We start from the raw sequence: 16126 nt of genomic DNA on the forward strand, positions 1-16126 counted from the left end.
CAAGGAAACCTTTGGTCACTGATTTGTGCACATGCCGCAATGCGCTTCCGTGGTGAAAGCGTGTTTGGCCCCGAGAATGACCAATGTTGTTGGAGCAGCCTGGAACCTGCCGATAGCCCAGAGCTCAAAAAATTTTCACTTGGGGCTGTCGAACTTTTGGAATTGTTTGCCAAATCCGTCACGATGCTAAGATGGGTTCTGTTGGAATTTTGCGTGCTGACTGTTCGTAAGCTCCGTGATTGAAACTTGCACCTTTCAATGCTCTCTTTTCCCTGCGACATGACGATACTAGACGTTGGTGATGTTCCGCCGCCACGAAGAATACTTGCAGTTGTTACGGTCGGCAGATACACTTGTGCAGGTAAGTCTGCAGTGAGAATTGGCCAACGCGAATGCAATGTTGGTTGACGTACCTCAAGCGCCCATCCTTGAAATATGCAGGATCCTTAGCACACGCGGCCATACCATTGAACTGGCATGTCTGGAGGGATGGCAGCACCTGGCTGATCCGTATCCTTTCGTATCGAAGGTCCATGTGGTGGCTCGGGATCTAACGATTGAGGAGGACACGGCGCTTACCAGCTTTTCGACGATTCGGAATTGACGACCGCAAAGGGTCGACGAGCGATGATGGGCGGACTTGTGGTCTTCAACAGCTGGTGGCCAGAAACCTATACAAAGCTGAAGGCACTCTGTCAAAGCCGCAAGTTTGATCTCATCTATGGCGATCTGCTGGCCGATGCTTGCGTAGACGTTATGGATGAATTGAAGATACCTCTGGCAACACAATATCCTCAGATGCCCATGTTCATGATCCCACAAAGCTACATCCCAGGCGTCCCTGGTCTCCAATACAAGCATCTCACCAGCGAGCATGCCAGCATCTGGGAGAGACTGTACGAGGAGTATATTGGCTTTGGCCTGTTTGTGTCAATGAAGGACATGATCATGGCGCGGAGGTCGATGAGGAAGCGGCTAGGCGTTCCGATCCGACGTCCGCCTGCAAAACCCAAGCACCTTGTGCTTGTCAACTCTTTCGTTGGCTTGGAAGTGCCGAAGGACTTGCCGCCGCTCATCAAACCAGTCGGCCCGATCCTTCCAGAAACATATTCTTCGCTCCATGATTATCCGGAGCTGCAGGAATTTGTCTCCCAACACAACAAGGTCTTGTATGTTGCATTCGGCTCACACGTCAACCTGCCCGCATGGCGCGTAGAAAGACTATTGAACGGATTTCTGCAAGCGATCATCAATGGTAGCATCAACGGCGTTGTATGGGCGTTGAAGAACATCGAGTCTGTGACAAAGTCGATAGAGCAGTCCCGGAAAGAGGATAAGATGAGTGGGAATACGCCAAGAGTGGAACAGCTCCTTCGTATACTTGGCAACAACGACAGCCGCTTCATATTCGTCAAATGGGCACCCCAGCGAGCAATCCTCGAGCACCCCTCTGTCCGCCTTTACCTTTCTCATTGCGGCGCATCATCAACGAACGAAGGCGTCTACCACGGCGTGCCAATGCTGGCCATGCCAGTATACATTGATCAGCTTGGGAGTGCAAAACGTCTCGAGGCTGCTGGTGTCGCGTTGCAAATTGACCGCCAGACCTTCACAGCCGAAGAGGTAGCGGGGAAGATCGCCCGGATTTCCCAGGACGTGGATGGCTCGTTCAAGCGCAATGTTCTCCGCATGCAAAGGATCGCTGTGATTGCCAGTCGTCGCAAACATCTTGGGGCGGACATGATAGAGGAGGTCATGTACGATCACGAGCTGCGATTTGTGGATCCGCAAAGAGCACAGTCGCTCGAGAAAGGTGAAGTCCCGTCATGGGAAAGGATAGAGGTGAGGCCAATGCATCTTGAGACAGCCGACGGGAGGATGTCTAGGTTCAAAGCTAAGAACTGGGATCTTATGTTTGTGTGTGTCGCCTCTGTTGGGCTGTTCATGGGAACAGTTGTGGTTGGAGGTAGGTTTGTGATGCAGAAGTTGTTGATGTTGATTTCATGAGGTCAAATGTGACAATAGTAACTACGAGCACAGATATTACAGATGCTCGACACATCCGTTCACAATATAATGCGCCTTGCTTTTGCACAATATACCGCTTGAAGGTGTATTAAAGCTGCGATCTTAAAATGCAGTGGCACTTTGGTACGACACGATGACGTCATCCAACTGATCTGCCTACGCTGCCACAGTGTGACGGGTTCTTTCTGTTCACAGCATACCAGTAAACGAGATCCCAAACGTACAAGAACAGGGTGCAAGTCGCAATCCGCGGATAGCATCCAGCCCCTGGGCATCGGGGCGTCTGGAATAAGGCGGCGCACTTGAGATACTGCGTGTGCTTTTTGCATATGATGAGTAAGGCGCTTACAGCTGCCAGCGCCAACCACCGGGCGGTCTGGCAAAGCTCCCTAATGATGCCACGGTGTTTACCTAGATATGTATCCCACCGATGGGCTCCTTCATGCCAATGCAGCACCTCTCGTTTCAATTCTTTGGACTGACTGTACGACATGGACTTTGTGATTGCATCTACCTTTCCCACAGTGGCCCTTGTAGGCTACAGCTACTTCACTGGGCGGGAAGGCAACATGTGGTCCTTAGTTTGGACAGCGCAATGCACCACTGCTCTGTGTTACTGCATATATGCGTTATGGAAGGTGTTTGTATATCCGTTCTACAAAAGTCCACTGAGGCGGCTTCCCGGTCCAAAGGCCACATCGGCTATCATGGGCAACTCGAAGGAAATCATGAGCGAACCTTTTGGCAATCCACTTTATCGGTGGGCAAACTCTGTTCCGAACGACGGACTCATTCGCTACCGATTCTGGTTCAATCAAGAGCGACTGCTCGTAACGAGGCCGGAAACGTTGCAAGAAGTTCTGGTCACGAAACCTTATGATTTTGTGAAGCATTCCTTCGCTAGAGATGGGCTCCAGCGACTAATGGGACCGGGCATCGTGACTGCTGAAGGCGATGAGCATAAAGTCAGCAAGACACAGCCGAGAGGTTGTTCGATCCTACTAACGAAGCCGCGAGTAGGTCATCCGGAAGAGCATCATCCCTGCATTTGCTTTCCGCCACATCAGAGAGCTCTACCCCGTCTTGTTTTCCGACTCTAGGAAAATGATCGCGACCATCGAAAGCGACCTCAAGAACAAGATCTTGGTTTCTACTCGGAACGGAGATGTGGTCGAAGTCATGGATTATCTCACGCGGGCCACCCTTGACATGATTGGGAAGGCCGGGTTGGGCCAAGATTTCGGCGCCCTCGAAGATTCCAACAACCCGTATTTCGAGGCCTACAAGACCATTGTTGATTTCGAGGAGACTTCGGGCACCATTTGGACGCTCATCATTAGTTTGCCGCTTGCGAACAAGATCTACGAGCGCATTCCGACCCGGCACAACCTGCAAAAACGGGCGGCGCATGCGTATATCACAAAACAATGTTATGAATTGCTCGACCAGAAGCGACAAAAGCTCGCCAACTCGGACACGTCGGATAAAGATATCATCAGTGTCGCGCTCGCAAGTGAGACGTTCTCGGACGACACCTTGGTCCACCAGATGAAGCACATGTATGTCTGCACCTGAAAGCTCCCGCATGTTAATTAACGATATTTAGCCTCGGCGCTGGCCACGAGACTGTGGCAACAAGCATGAGCTGGGCAATATATGCTCTATGCAAGCATTCCGACGTACAGCATCGACTACGCGAGGTCTTATTGGAGGAGGTGCCGTGGATAAGGGACGAAGTGGTACCGGACGCCACGTTGGCCAAACTGGACTCATGCAATTACCTGCACGCAGTCTGCAACGAGCTCTTGCGCGTGTACCCCGCCATACCTCTGACGATGCGTGTCGCCGTAAAGGACACCACTGTAGGCGGTCACCTCGTCCCTCGAGGAACGTTAGTCATGCTCGCGCCGGCCGCGACGAACCGCGACAAGGCGCTTTGGGGCGCCGACGCTGACGAGTTCAGGCCGGAGCGCTGGATGGCAGAAGGTCAAGGTCACAGAGGTGGATCGACGAGCAAGTTTGCCAACATGACGTTTCTGCACGGCCCTCGTGGCTGCATCGGCTCCGAGCTCGCAAAGGCCGAGTTTGCGTTCCTCATCGCAACGTGGGTCGCACACTTCCGCTTCGAGCTCGAGGATCCCGCGTGGCAACCCACCTACACGTTTAATATCACCCAGCAGCCGAGCAAGGATGGGCTATGGGTCCGTGTACAGAGGTCGTAGCGACGAGAAGTCGTAGCGACGAGAAGTCACAGAGATGCAAAGCGGAAAGGTAGACGAGACACCATCGTTGAAGGAGATATCTTTGATTGTGTTTTTCGTCTAGATTTCAAGGAAGGACTTTTCCAGCTGATTCGTCGAACGATAGTGAACCCCGTTCCCTCAGGCAGCAAAGACTACCTATAGTCCAAGCTCTTTGCATCACAACCATCACGCCGATGCCGTGACTACTGAGAGACACCACCAGGGGTACTGTCGTAGGGGATCTTCTGGATCTGCCAATTGTTCTTGCCATTCGGGTCGGTGGTGAAGTAGGCGTAGTAGAAGTCCCCTTCCTGGGTGACGAAATAAAGCGTGACCTGCGAATGTAAGCCAGCCAGTCGTAGACGGGATAGCGAATTACTCACATTAGCCGGGCTACTCGCAGGACCGGGGACGACGGCGAGCGACGTCTGAACAAGGTTCAAGTTGTACTGCGAAGAGGTGGGCACGACCATTGCTGGTGCAAACCAGTATTTCGAACCGTTCTGCTTGACCCAGATGTCGCCATCACTGTGAATGTAGTAGATCTGAATAGCCTCTCCCATGGCCATGAAGGAGTTGACCGCAAGACCTCCGGCGAACGACATGGTGCTGTGTGAGGAAGAGGAGGGACGAGGTTGGGTTTTGGGTATTGGGTCTGATTGCGGGGATGAGATATGCTGGTGTTGAAAAGAGGAAAGGGTTGCCAGCGGTGCTGTTGACAACGCTTTTATACACCTCTGCATTTCTCCCCTTGCACCGAGAAATATAGCCCACCGACACGAAACTCCAGCCGCAATAGGCCACCCGGCCGGACGGTGTGCTTCCGGCCCATCACACCGTCAAATGGGACCCGCAGCGAGGTATTGCGGCCACCTGGCTATGGCAGGCTACTACGGATGAGCGGTGGGCGTCCTGAGTTGGCACACCGGGCCTCGTGGACCTGGTTCCATGGGATGGACGTCGATGGGTAGCAGTCTGGCGGTCAGGCCCCGCAGCGCACGGCCGTGCGGCTGAAATAGGGCTTTTCAGCTGCATCAATTCGGCTAGGCGGGCGTCGTTTGCACCCTTACTAGCCCATACAGCTCCATCGCCGTGTCTGCCAGCTGAAGACAAGTACGAAACTGTTGCATTGATTGCAAGATAGAAGACGGTATGCCTTACGGAGCAGGGAAGTATGCCCTAGAAGGTGGGGCCGCGGAGGCCGGCAATTCGGGGAAAGGCCTGGAAGCTTCGATTGGCTCGAGCGAAAGGAACACTCGAAGCTGCATCCCGTTTGTTTCGAGTCCAACAGATCTCTTTTGTGATTGCAAACACGGATCTATCCGTGGAGCCCGTCTCGTGGTTGACTCCGAAGGCCGACGTCGGCGACGCATTCCAAGGTTCGTGTGCGCTGCGATTTCGGTAATGACCTCATCCGCCTAGGCTCCAGGCGCCACCATCTGGTAGTCGAAAGCCCTAAAGCTTGCCCTCTGTCATCGAATATGCCGCTGGAACTCAGCATTGTTGAATTCATGTTGCCTGACGAATGTGGAAGAGCTCAGTCGGGGGCAATGAAGCTTCCTGGATGCGAGGAAAGGCATTCCCCTCGCAAGACGTGTGCTCATAGCGGATGGATGCACAACAACCGCTCACGTTCACCATAGCAACCACTTCCGCCAGCCCAGCCCTATCCAAGATAGTCAATGGCATTGGAGGTCCAATGGGCCCAAACTGCTAACAAAATGTTGATGCCTTACAGCCCCAACTAAAAAATTTATAAGTATAATAGGCCTAAACTTCAACTTAGCCTATTAGACCTTATTTAAACTCGGATTAAGCTTAAACTTAGTACACATACTGCGCATACAAGATTCTAAAACTTAACCGAAGCATTTAATCTTAAATATAATATTAAGTATATAGTTAATAAAAAGGTTAAGACTAAAGTATAGTGAGGATTATAGCCTAAGGCAGAAGCTACACCTATAAAGGTAGGGAAGTAAGCTATATATAGGTAAGAGATAAAGATAAGCTATAGCTTTCACAGTTAAATAACAGCACCATATATATAGCTACTAATAAGCTTTACTAAAAGAAAAGATGCACTACTTTTATACAACTCTTTTAAGCTTATAAAGAGCTTAGTAGCTTTAATATTAAAGGTGTTAGATCTCTTTAAATATATATACTAGTTATTTCAGACAAATCAGTTTATAAGTCTTAGGTAAAATTAAATATCCTTACTACTTATAGATACTACTATACCACCTCATACTATAACTATAGCAACTTCAGTTAATAACTTATTTACATATCTCCCCTCTTATTAAGTGCTTATTTATAAGCTTTACTAGTATAGGGTACTACCTTCTAACCTTAATAGATATCTTAAAGGCATAGCCCACAAGCTTAATAAACTAATAAGAACCTAGATAAGAGAGACTATATACCAAATATAGCTAACTATAGTCTCTAATCTAGAGCATATATCTATTCCTAAGGTTCTACAGAGCCTAATTAAATCACTTACTCTATACTAGGATAGTCTACTCTATACACTCAACACCTCAACATGTTTATATATATGTAGATTAATTAAAATAATAAAGAACCACTAGAGTAGCTAACATTAATAGACAGCTATAGGCAAGCCAGCCTCTAGAAGGCTCACTAAGCTTCAACTATAGAATATTTAATAGATGTAAAGTAAGGCATATAAGAAGGTTCATTACCAGCGCTTCTTTATAGCAAGATAGGTTCTTAATACTTCTATATTAAGGAGGAATAATATATTAAGGAACAAGATAACTAGTACTAACTATAAGTGAAGGTAGAACAGTTGCTCCAGCAGTACTAAGAAGGATTAGAATTAATAGTATAAGAGGAAGAGATAGATAAAGTTAATCTATAGCTTAAGCGCACTAGTTAGCATAAGTATCTACTTAACTAAAGTAGAACTTACTTACTAATAGTAATTAAGAAGCCTTTAAGCATACCTAAAGAGCTATAGATAATTAAGGCACTTATCTAAAAGACTATAACTAAGGTTGGATACCTATACTAGACTACTATATCAGTGTCAAGCGCCTAACAGGGGGTGACTTACAGTATACCTGATGTACTCTCGTGATCCTCGATCCACGTGCCAGCGGCTACTAAGAGCATAACAGGGACATAGTGAGTCTCGCTTTGGGTTGGGGGTAGAGCAAGGGGAATCACACACACAGCGAGGTGATTATTCAACCTTCCAATCACGTCCAACGTGACTTGGGCTTACCTTCAGGTACGTAGAGGGTATGCGACAAGGTCTTGCAAACAATTGCTTACTTTCGTATTCTCGTTACTACCTTTGGATTTAGGTATAAGATATGAGATAACCACGAAGAACCAAACTCCATCGTGCCAAACCCGCATATACTTATAGGCAGTCTGTCCTTCAATCCAAACCCTTTAGTAGAGGTGGTAGAGGTTGCTTAGTAAGTGGTAGAGACTCTACTAGTTCTACCATGTACCAAGATAGCTCTACCACGCTACGGAGTCGCATCCGTTACTGCGCACCCCTCGTAACGTGTTTCAACCCTTTACGCAGTCCATCCCTTCACTACTACGTCGTCCCTTGTTATCCAATCGTCCTAGCTGACGTACCGGCCTATTAGGTTCTTAACACTATCTCCCTCCTCCGAGGATTCTGCCTTAGAATCACTTTCGTCCTCTACATCGGTGCCTGAGGTCTCGGAGTCGTGTGTATAAGTAGGTGGCTATGCCTAGGTGCTGAACTGCACTTAAGTCGGCATCACCCCTCCATATTTACTGACCATGCCGCTGCAGTCTCGAACCATTCGCAACGCGCGCTTAGCTGACGAGGTCGCTAGTCGTGGGCTCGAAATGCCGACTCCTTGCTCCGGTTGCGTTCGCGCAAAGTCGACTTGTCTAGTAGACCTTAAGTCCGGCAGATGTTCTAAATACATTCGATTCGGTCGCAAGTGCAACCTAGTAGTATCGGCTGAAGATTGTAAGTAGCTTCCGGTGGCGTAGTCTTAATAAGCGCCCATCCTTTACTCTCTTTCTTCGTTATTGGTTATCTTTAGGGTCTTAAGCTGTACCCTTGTTTCAGCCACGGTCTGCTATATCTTCCAGATCTCGCTTTCAAAATCTTGACTTTCGTTTTTCTAGCTCGGGTATCTAGGATATCCTATAGCGCTCCAGATAGCGTAGGTGGCGGACTCCTGGTCGTCTTAGTCCCGGCCGAGTGTTCGAAGATACCACTGACTTGCCTAAGCCATAGTAGTAGTCTCTTCCTTACTTAGTCCTTCGTAGGCTAAGTTCACTACCTTCTAGACTGTTTTAGCGTGTCCCATTTCTTATTACTGATTTTAAGGAGGTTCCGGTACTCTCTTATTTCTCTCCTCGCAGTTTTATAGATACCTTCTTGCTTTGGTATAGTTGCTGATATGGTCCCTAGGGAACCGTCTTGCCGTTCTAAAGTCGTCGGTCGCGTCTGAGCTTTAGAGTCTAGATTCCGCCGTGATCGACCTCGACCTCGAACTACTAGAGGCTGAGGAGGCTCTAAACGCAGTTCGTAAGCGGGTGGTGGCTCGGAAAAAGGCTCTTACTGCGAAGCGTGCTCGTCTTCGGAATCAGTCTTAAATAAATTCGAAGAAGGAGCGTGAGATATTTACTCGCGAAATAGCTTCGATTGCCGAGATAAAGAAGCTTGAGCGCGAGGCTGGTCTTGAAGTGTCGGATTCCGAACCCGAGGATGCGGAGACTTCTAGTACTATCGCCGGATCATCGAAATCGTCCGAACCAACTATAGTGACTTAGGTTGACTCTAAGTAGCTTATTAGAGGTGTTCCTGGGATTAAGGATTAGGATTTTAGCTTACTAACTTCTAGAGTTGGAAGTCCCTTATTAGCCTCGGACAGCTAAGATTCTTTACTAGTTCCCAACTATTTTCCTCGTCGCCGTAGTTTACCTATTTAACTAGGTAGTACTTGCGTCCTCCAATCTTCTTTTCTCTAAGGATACGTTCGATATTATACTATATTAGTAGGTGTGAGTAGTCGAGTGCGTAGGACACGTCGATTTCCGCGTCGTCTGGTGCTCTCTCTAATAGCATTACGTGAAAGACGGGGTGTATCCTTGATCCTTTTAGTAGGTCCAGTCTAAACGTTACTGGTCCAAGTTTCTCCCTAATTCTATAGGGTCCAACTCGTCTATGGTCGAGTTTTTGTGAGGGTCTTCCCGTTGAAAGGTTTTTTACTAACAGCCAGACCTTATCTCCCTCCTCTAAGGTCGGCACTGACGACCTCTTTACGTCATAGTACTAGCTGGATCGTAGTGAGTAGAACTCTAAGTCTTCTTTAAGTTCCTTCTATAGTGTTTCGAGCTCTTGAACTTCTTAGATAGCGGCATTTGCGCCCCAAGGTTCGTGAATTCCGTAGGCTTTTATTGATGGAGTATATCCATAATTGGCCTTAAATAGTATTATATTAGTTGCTTGTGAGACGGCGCTGTTCACCGTGAACTATACTATAGACAAGAACCGTATCCAATCGTCTTATCGATAGTTAACGTAATATCGTAGGTATTGTTCCAGAGTTTGATTCATTCTCTCTATCTGTCCGTTGGCCTGGGGGTGGTAAGCGGTGGTTAGTTTTCGCTTGACTCCCAGCCGTTCCATTAGGGTTTCCCAGAAGTAAGATGTAATCAACTTATCTCGATCTAAGATGATTTCTCTTAGTAATCCGTATTAACTGACGATAATCTTATTAAACTAATAAGCTAAGTCCTCTAACGTCGACTTTTCCTAGTAGGGTACGAAGTAGACATACTTCGTAAGCCTATCCGTAATGACGAGTATCGAGTCGTATTGCGTTCTAGTTATAGGTTCCCTTAAGATTAGTAGCTTCGTAATCCAATCCATAGTAATAGTGTGCTATGCTCTTTCGGGGTATCGAGGTAACTACATCTCCCCATATACTATATGCGTGGCATTCTTGTTTCTAGCGCAACTCTCGCAGTTGGTAATGTATTATTTAATCTGCTTCCGCATCTGTGGGAAGTAGTAGTGTGGTTAGATTCGGTGAAACGTCTATTTTTCTCCGCCATATCCACACGTAGCCACATCGTAGTATTCTTGAATGATTCGTTAAACTTCGCTAGTAGGGACGTAGATCTTTCCGTAGAACCGTAAGTACCCGTCCGGCGTTTATCAAAAAGGGGTCTCCAGATCGTTAAGACGTTCTCGAATTTTGGCAGCCGCGGTATCGTTATCGTATCCTCGGATGATTTCGTGGTCCACGCTTTCTTCTATGCGATAGATCCTTCGAACTTGTCGTTGCGCTGGTACGAGATTCTGGTTATCGTCGTACCGTAGTATTTAATATCCTAGTTATGCGTCGGCGATCTCGTAGTCGTGATATCGACTTAGAGCATCTGCTCGAGCGTTTTCTGTGCCCTTCTAGTAGATAATCTTGAAGTTATACTCCTAAAGTATCTTAGACCATCTTACCAACCTTCGGTTATTAATGTCCTTAGTGGTGGTAAAGAACGTGAGGTTCTTATAATCGGAATAAACCTCCACGGGATCCTTTGTCCCTGATAGGTAGTGTCTCTAGATCTTAAAGGCTTCGACGATAGCTAATAGTTCCTTGTCGTGCACCGGGTAGTTAAGTTCAGCAGCTTATAGCTTTTAAGAGTGGAACTCAATTAGATACCATTTTCCCTAGTCGTCCTGCTAACTTACGTAGGCGCCGATAGCAAAATCAGATACATCGGTCTCGAGTCTGACCGGTTTTCCGTACTAGTAGGTCATTCGGACAGGTGCTGTTGTAACTGCTCGTTTAATAGCTTCGAATACCTTAGTTTACTCCGGGCCCCATATCCACGATTATTCGGATTTAAGTAACTTCATGTATGGTTGTGCGATACCGGAGTATCCTTTAATGAACTTTCGGTAGTAGTTTATAAGTCCGTTAAATAATTGAACGTCCTTAACGTTTCGAGGTTCTAGCCAATCTAGAATACTTTGGATCTTCTTAGGGTCCATTCCCAATTGCCCGGGTTCCATGATATGTCCTAGGAACGCGGTTTTCTTAATGCTGAACTCACATTTGCTGAGTTTGTATTAAGAACCCAACGGGCCGGAACGACGGCTAGGGCGATTGGATGACAAGGAACGACGCAGTAATAAAAGGATGGACTGCGTGAAGGGTTGAAACACGTCACGAGGAGTGCGCAGCAACGGATGCGACTCCGTAGCGTGGCAGAGCTGTCTTGGCGAGGCTAAGGAAACGGAAGAGTTAGTAGAGCCTCTACCAACTTACAGCACCTACTAAGCAACTCCTGCCACCTCTACTAGAGGGTTTGGATCGGAGGACAGACTGCCTATAAGTATGTGCGGGTTTAGCACGTTGGAGTTTGGTTCTTCGTGGTTATCTTATATCTTGTACCTAAACCCAAAGGTAGTAACGAGAATACGAAAGTGAGTAATTATTTATAAGACCTTGTCGCACATCCTCTATATACCCGAAGGTAAGCCTAAGTCACGTTGGACGTGATTGGAAGGTTGGACAATCACCTCGCTATGTGTGTGATTCCCCTTACTCTACCCCCAACCCAAAGCGAGACTCACTGTGTTCCTGTTATGCTCTTAGTAGCCGCTGGCACGTGGATCGAGGATCACAAGAGTACATCAGGTATACTGTAAGTCACCCCCTGCTAGGCGCTTGACACTATAACCACCTAGTATACTTATAAGAGCTTGGACCGTCATATATAATGGTAGGAACTTTAGACAATAGGTTATCAGCGAGTGCTTCGGCAAGCACCCCGATACTAGCGCAACTCGTACAACTCGTACAACAGCTACGCGCAGAAATAGTAGAGCGTGATAGGGTCATCGACACCCTTAAGAGTCACCAGGAGCAGAACTTAGTACAGATCACGGCCATACCAAACGAAATCAGCGATGGAGGTAGGTTCAAATGCAAGAACCCTCTACAGTTTTCAGGCAGGAAGGAAGAACTGCGAGCCTTCCTACTCAAGTCCAAAATCTACCTTGACCATTACAAGGCGACCCTCAACACTGAACCTAAGAAAGTTCAGGCAATCGTGGAGTACTTTATTAGTAATGCGTTCGATTGGTTCGAACCTTACCTCACCGACTACCTCGACTGTAACGGAAACCTCAAGCAAATAGACAGCGGTGGACGAGAGCTTTTCCAAAGCTACACGGCGTTCGAAGAAAAACTTTAGAAGATCTTCGGCGACCGAAACGAAGAAGACGTTGCGGAGCGAAAGCTTAAGAACCTCCGGTAATAAGGATCAGTCATGCAGTACGCCTCTCAATTCCAATAGATTATCACTAGGATGGACTGGGACGACAAGGCCTATGCATTCTACTTCTACGAAGGACTAAAGGTCAATATTCGCGAAGAGATCGCGATACGACACGGCAAGCCTGACGAATTATAAGCCATGATGGACTTAGCAATCGATATCGATAACCGGTTCTAGGACTTCAGGTCGAGCGGACACGGCAGAACCGAGTATAGACAACACTCGAAGCGAGAGAATTTCAGCAACAAACTCCGAGGCAAAGGACGCCTGCGGGTTGAAGCACGCTACGATCCGATGGAAATCGATGCTATTAGAAAGGATCAGAACTCTCGGAAGACCCCACGACACGGCTATACTTCACCACAGAAAAAAGAAGATCAGAGGGCCAGGAACGCTTATTTTAATTATGGAAAAATAGGCCACTACGCGAAAGACTGTAGGGGCAAGCCCGTCAAAAGTATCGGAAAGATCGACGAAGCTTCAGTAAAGACTACTCCGAATCCACGGAACGTACGACTTATTTCCCGGATAGACCTAGAAGCTATCGAGATAGAAGTCAACTACGCAGGCCACGACGTGATCGCCCTGGTAGATTCCGGTAGCCAAGAAAGCTATATTAGTAAGGATTAGATCGAACAATATAGAGTCAAGACGGAAGAAAAGACGGTACCGTACCGCGCTTCCGGGGCGGATGGTCAACTATTTAAAGATAGTAAAGTTGATAAAGAGATATCGCGCCTACTACTAATCGTCGGCGACCATAAGGAGTGGAAGACGCTCGACGTTATCGCCATGCAATAACCACGCATGATCCTAGGGATAGATTGGCTTAGGGAACACAATCCCCTAGTCGATTGGCGAAACGGTAAAGTCTACTTCGTTAACAAACGCTGCATGAGCCAGCACAGGCAGACGAAAGACACCGAGGGACCGCATGGGGCGGCACCCACGAAGCGGATTAGCGAAATCAAGATCGCAACTATCGGATCCGAAAAACCAAAAGTGGAGATCCCCGCATACTACGAAAGCATTGCAGACGTGTTTTAGAAACGCCTCGACCGCGACGCGTTACCAGCACACCAACTATAGGACCACAAAGTACCGTTCACACCGGGAGGTCAACCTAAGAAGTTTCGACCCTACCGAATGAATAAAGAACAACGACAACTAGCACGAGAATTCGTTAAGGAAAATCTCGAACGAGGGTATATCCGACCATGCACCTCGCCAGTAGCTTATCCGATCCTCTTTATACTAAAGAAGGACGGTACGCAACGGATCTGCATTAACTACCGACAGCTCAACGAGATCACGATCAAAGATAGCTACCCGCTACCCCTGATAGAAGAGCTATAGGAGGTTGCCGGTAAGGTAGTAATCTATACTACCCTCGATGCGTACGAAGCATATTATAACATACGAATGGCGAAAGGCGAAGAATGGAAGACGGCGTTCATCACTCTAGAAGGACATTACGAGAGCCTCGTAATGATGTTCGGCTTAACCAACGCGCCCGCCACATTCCAGGCATTCATGGACAACGTATTACGCGAATATATCGGTAAGTGCGTAGTCGTCTACCTCGACGACATCCTCATCTACTCGGAGAGAGAAGAGGACCACGAACATCAGGTTCGAGTAGTGTTGCAGATACTCTACGACGTAGGACTACGAGTCAAACTCAGCAAATATGAGTTTAGCGTTAAGAAAACCGCGTTCCTAGGACACATCATAGAACCCGGGAAATTGGGAATGGACCCCAAGAAGATCTAAAGTATTCTGGATTAGCTAGAACCTCGAAACGTTAAGGACGTTTAATCATTTAACGGACTCGTAAACTACTACCGAAAGTTTATTAAGGGATACTCCGGCATCGCACAACTATACATGAAGTTGCTCAAATCCGAATAATCGTGGATATGGGGCCCGGAGTAAACTAAGGTATTCGAAGCTATTAAACGAGCAGTTACAACAGCACCTGTCCGAATGACCTACTAGTACGGAAAACCGGTCAGACTCGAGACCGATGCATCCGATTTTGCCATCGGCGCCTGCGTAAGTCAGTAGGACGCCCAGAAAAAATAGCACCCAATTGAGTTCTACTCACGAAACTATAAGCTGCGGAACTCAACTACCCAGTACACGATAAGGAGCTATTGGCTATTATCGAAGCATTTAAAATCTAGAGACACTACCTATCAGGGACAAAGGATCCCGTGGAGGTTTATTCCGATCATAAGAACCTCACGTTCTTTACTACTACTAAGGATATCAATAACCGAAGGTTGGCAAGATGGTCCGAGATACTTCAGGAGTACAACTTTAAGATTATCTACTAGAAGGGTATAGAAAACGCTCGAGCAGATGCTTTAAGTCGACGTCACGACTACGAGATCGCCGACGCATAACTAGGATATCAAATGCTACGGTATAACGACAACCAGAATCTCGTACCAGCGCAACGACAAGTTCGAAGGATCTATCGCATAGAAGAAAGCGTGGACCACGAAATCATCCGAGGATACGATAACGATACCGCGGCTGCCAAAATTCGAGAACGTCTTAACGATCTAGAGACCCCTTTTCGACAAACGCCGGACGGATACTTGCGGTTCTACGGAAAGATCTACGTCCCTACTAGCGAAGTTCAACGAATCATTTAAGAACACCACGACGTGGTTACGTATAGACATGGCGGAGAAAAACAGACGTTTCACCGAATCCAACTACACTACTACTTCCTATAGATGCGGAAGCAGATCAAACAATACATTACCAACTGCGAGAGTTGCGCCAGGAACAAAAATGCTACGCATATAGTATATAGAGAAATGTAGTTACTCTAATACCCCGAAAGAGCATAGCACACCATTACCATGGATTGGATTACGAAGCTACCAATCTCAAGGGAACCCATGACTGGAACGCAATACGACTCGATACTCGTTATTACGGATAGGCTTACGAAGTATGTCTACTTCGTACCCTACTAGGAAAAGTCAACGTTAGAGGACTTGGCTTATTAGTTCAATAAAACTATCGTTAGCCAACACGGATTACTAAGAGAAATCATCTCAGATCGAGACAAGTTAATTACATCTCACTTCTAGGAAACTCTAATAGAACGGCTGGGAGTCAAGCGAAAGCTAACTACCGCTTACCACCCCCAGGCCAACAGACAGACAGAGAGAATGAATCAAACTCTGGAACAATACCTACGATACTACGTCAACTATCGATAAGACGATTGGGTACGATTCTTGTCTACGGTATAGTTCACGGTGAACAGCGCCGTCTTATAAGCAACTAACATAACACCATTTGAGGCCAATTATAGATACACTCTATCAATAAAAGCCTACGGAATTCACGAACCCTTGGGGCGCTAATGCTGCCATCTAAGAAGTTCAAGAGCTCGAAACACTATAGAGGGAACTTAAAGAAGACCTGGAGTTCTACTCGCTACGATCCAGCTAGTACTACGACGCGAAAAGGTCGTCAGTGCCGACCTTAGAGGAGGGAGATAAGGTCTA

At 47.2% G+C, this 16126-nt stretch overlaps 2 protein-coding genes across 2 annotated transcripts; both read left to right on the forward strand.

Annotated features, from left to right (window-relative positions):
- The first annotated feature begins 279 nt into the window (after positions 1-279).
- LOC147879190 (UDP-glycosyltransferase-like) lies at positions 280-2334 on the forward strand. Its single transcript, XM_087372293.1, is given in 5 exon segments — positions 280-361; positions 420-572; positions 575-1799; positions 1836-1959; positions 2224-2334. Coding segments are annotated over 5 exon segments (1695 nt in total).
- A 798-nt stretch (positions 2335-3132) lies between these two features.
- Positions 3133-4250, forward strand: LOC147879191 (cytochrome P450 monooxygenase sphH-like). The gene is made up of 2 exons (XM_087372294.1): positions 3133-3567; positions 3714-4250. Exons 1-2 carry the CDS (start codon positions 3133-3135, stop codon positions 4248-4250), a joined length of 972 nt encoding a protein of 323 aa, XP_087228420.1.
- The last annotated feature ends 11876 nt before the right edge of the window (positions 4251-16126 follow it).

This window comes from Dipteris shenzhenensis, unplaced genomic scaffold, assembly GCF_047967505.1.
Source record: "Dipteris shenzhenensis isolate YYH24624 ecotype China unplaced genomic scaffold, Dip_SZ_1.0 scaf0076, whole genome shotgun sequence".
In the NCBI taxonomy this organism is placed as follows: domain Eukaryota; kingdom Viridiplantae; phylum Streptophyta; class Polypodiopsida; order Gleicheniales; family Dipteridaceae; genus Dipteris; species Dipteris shenzhenensis.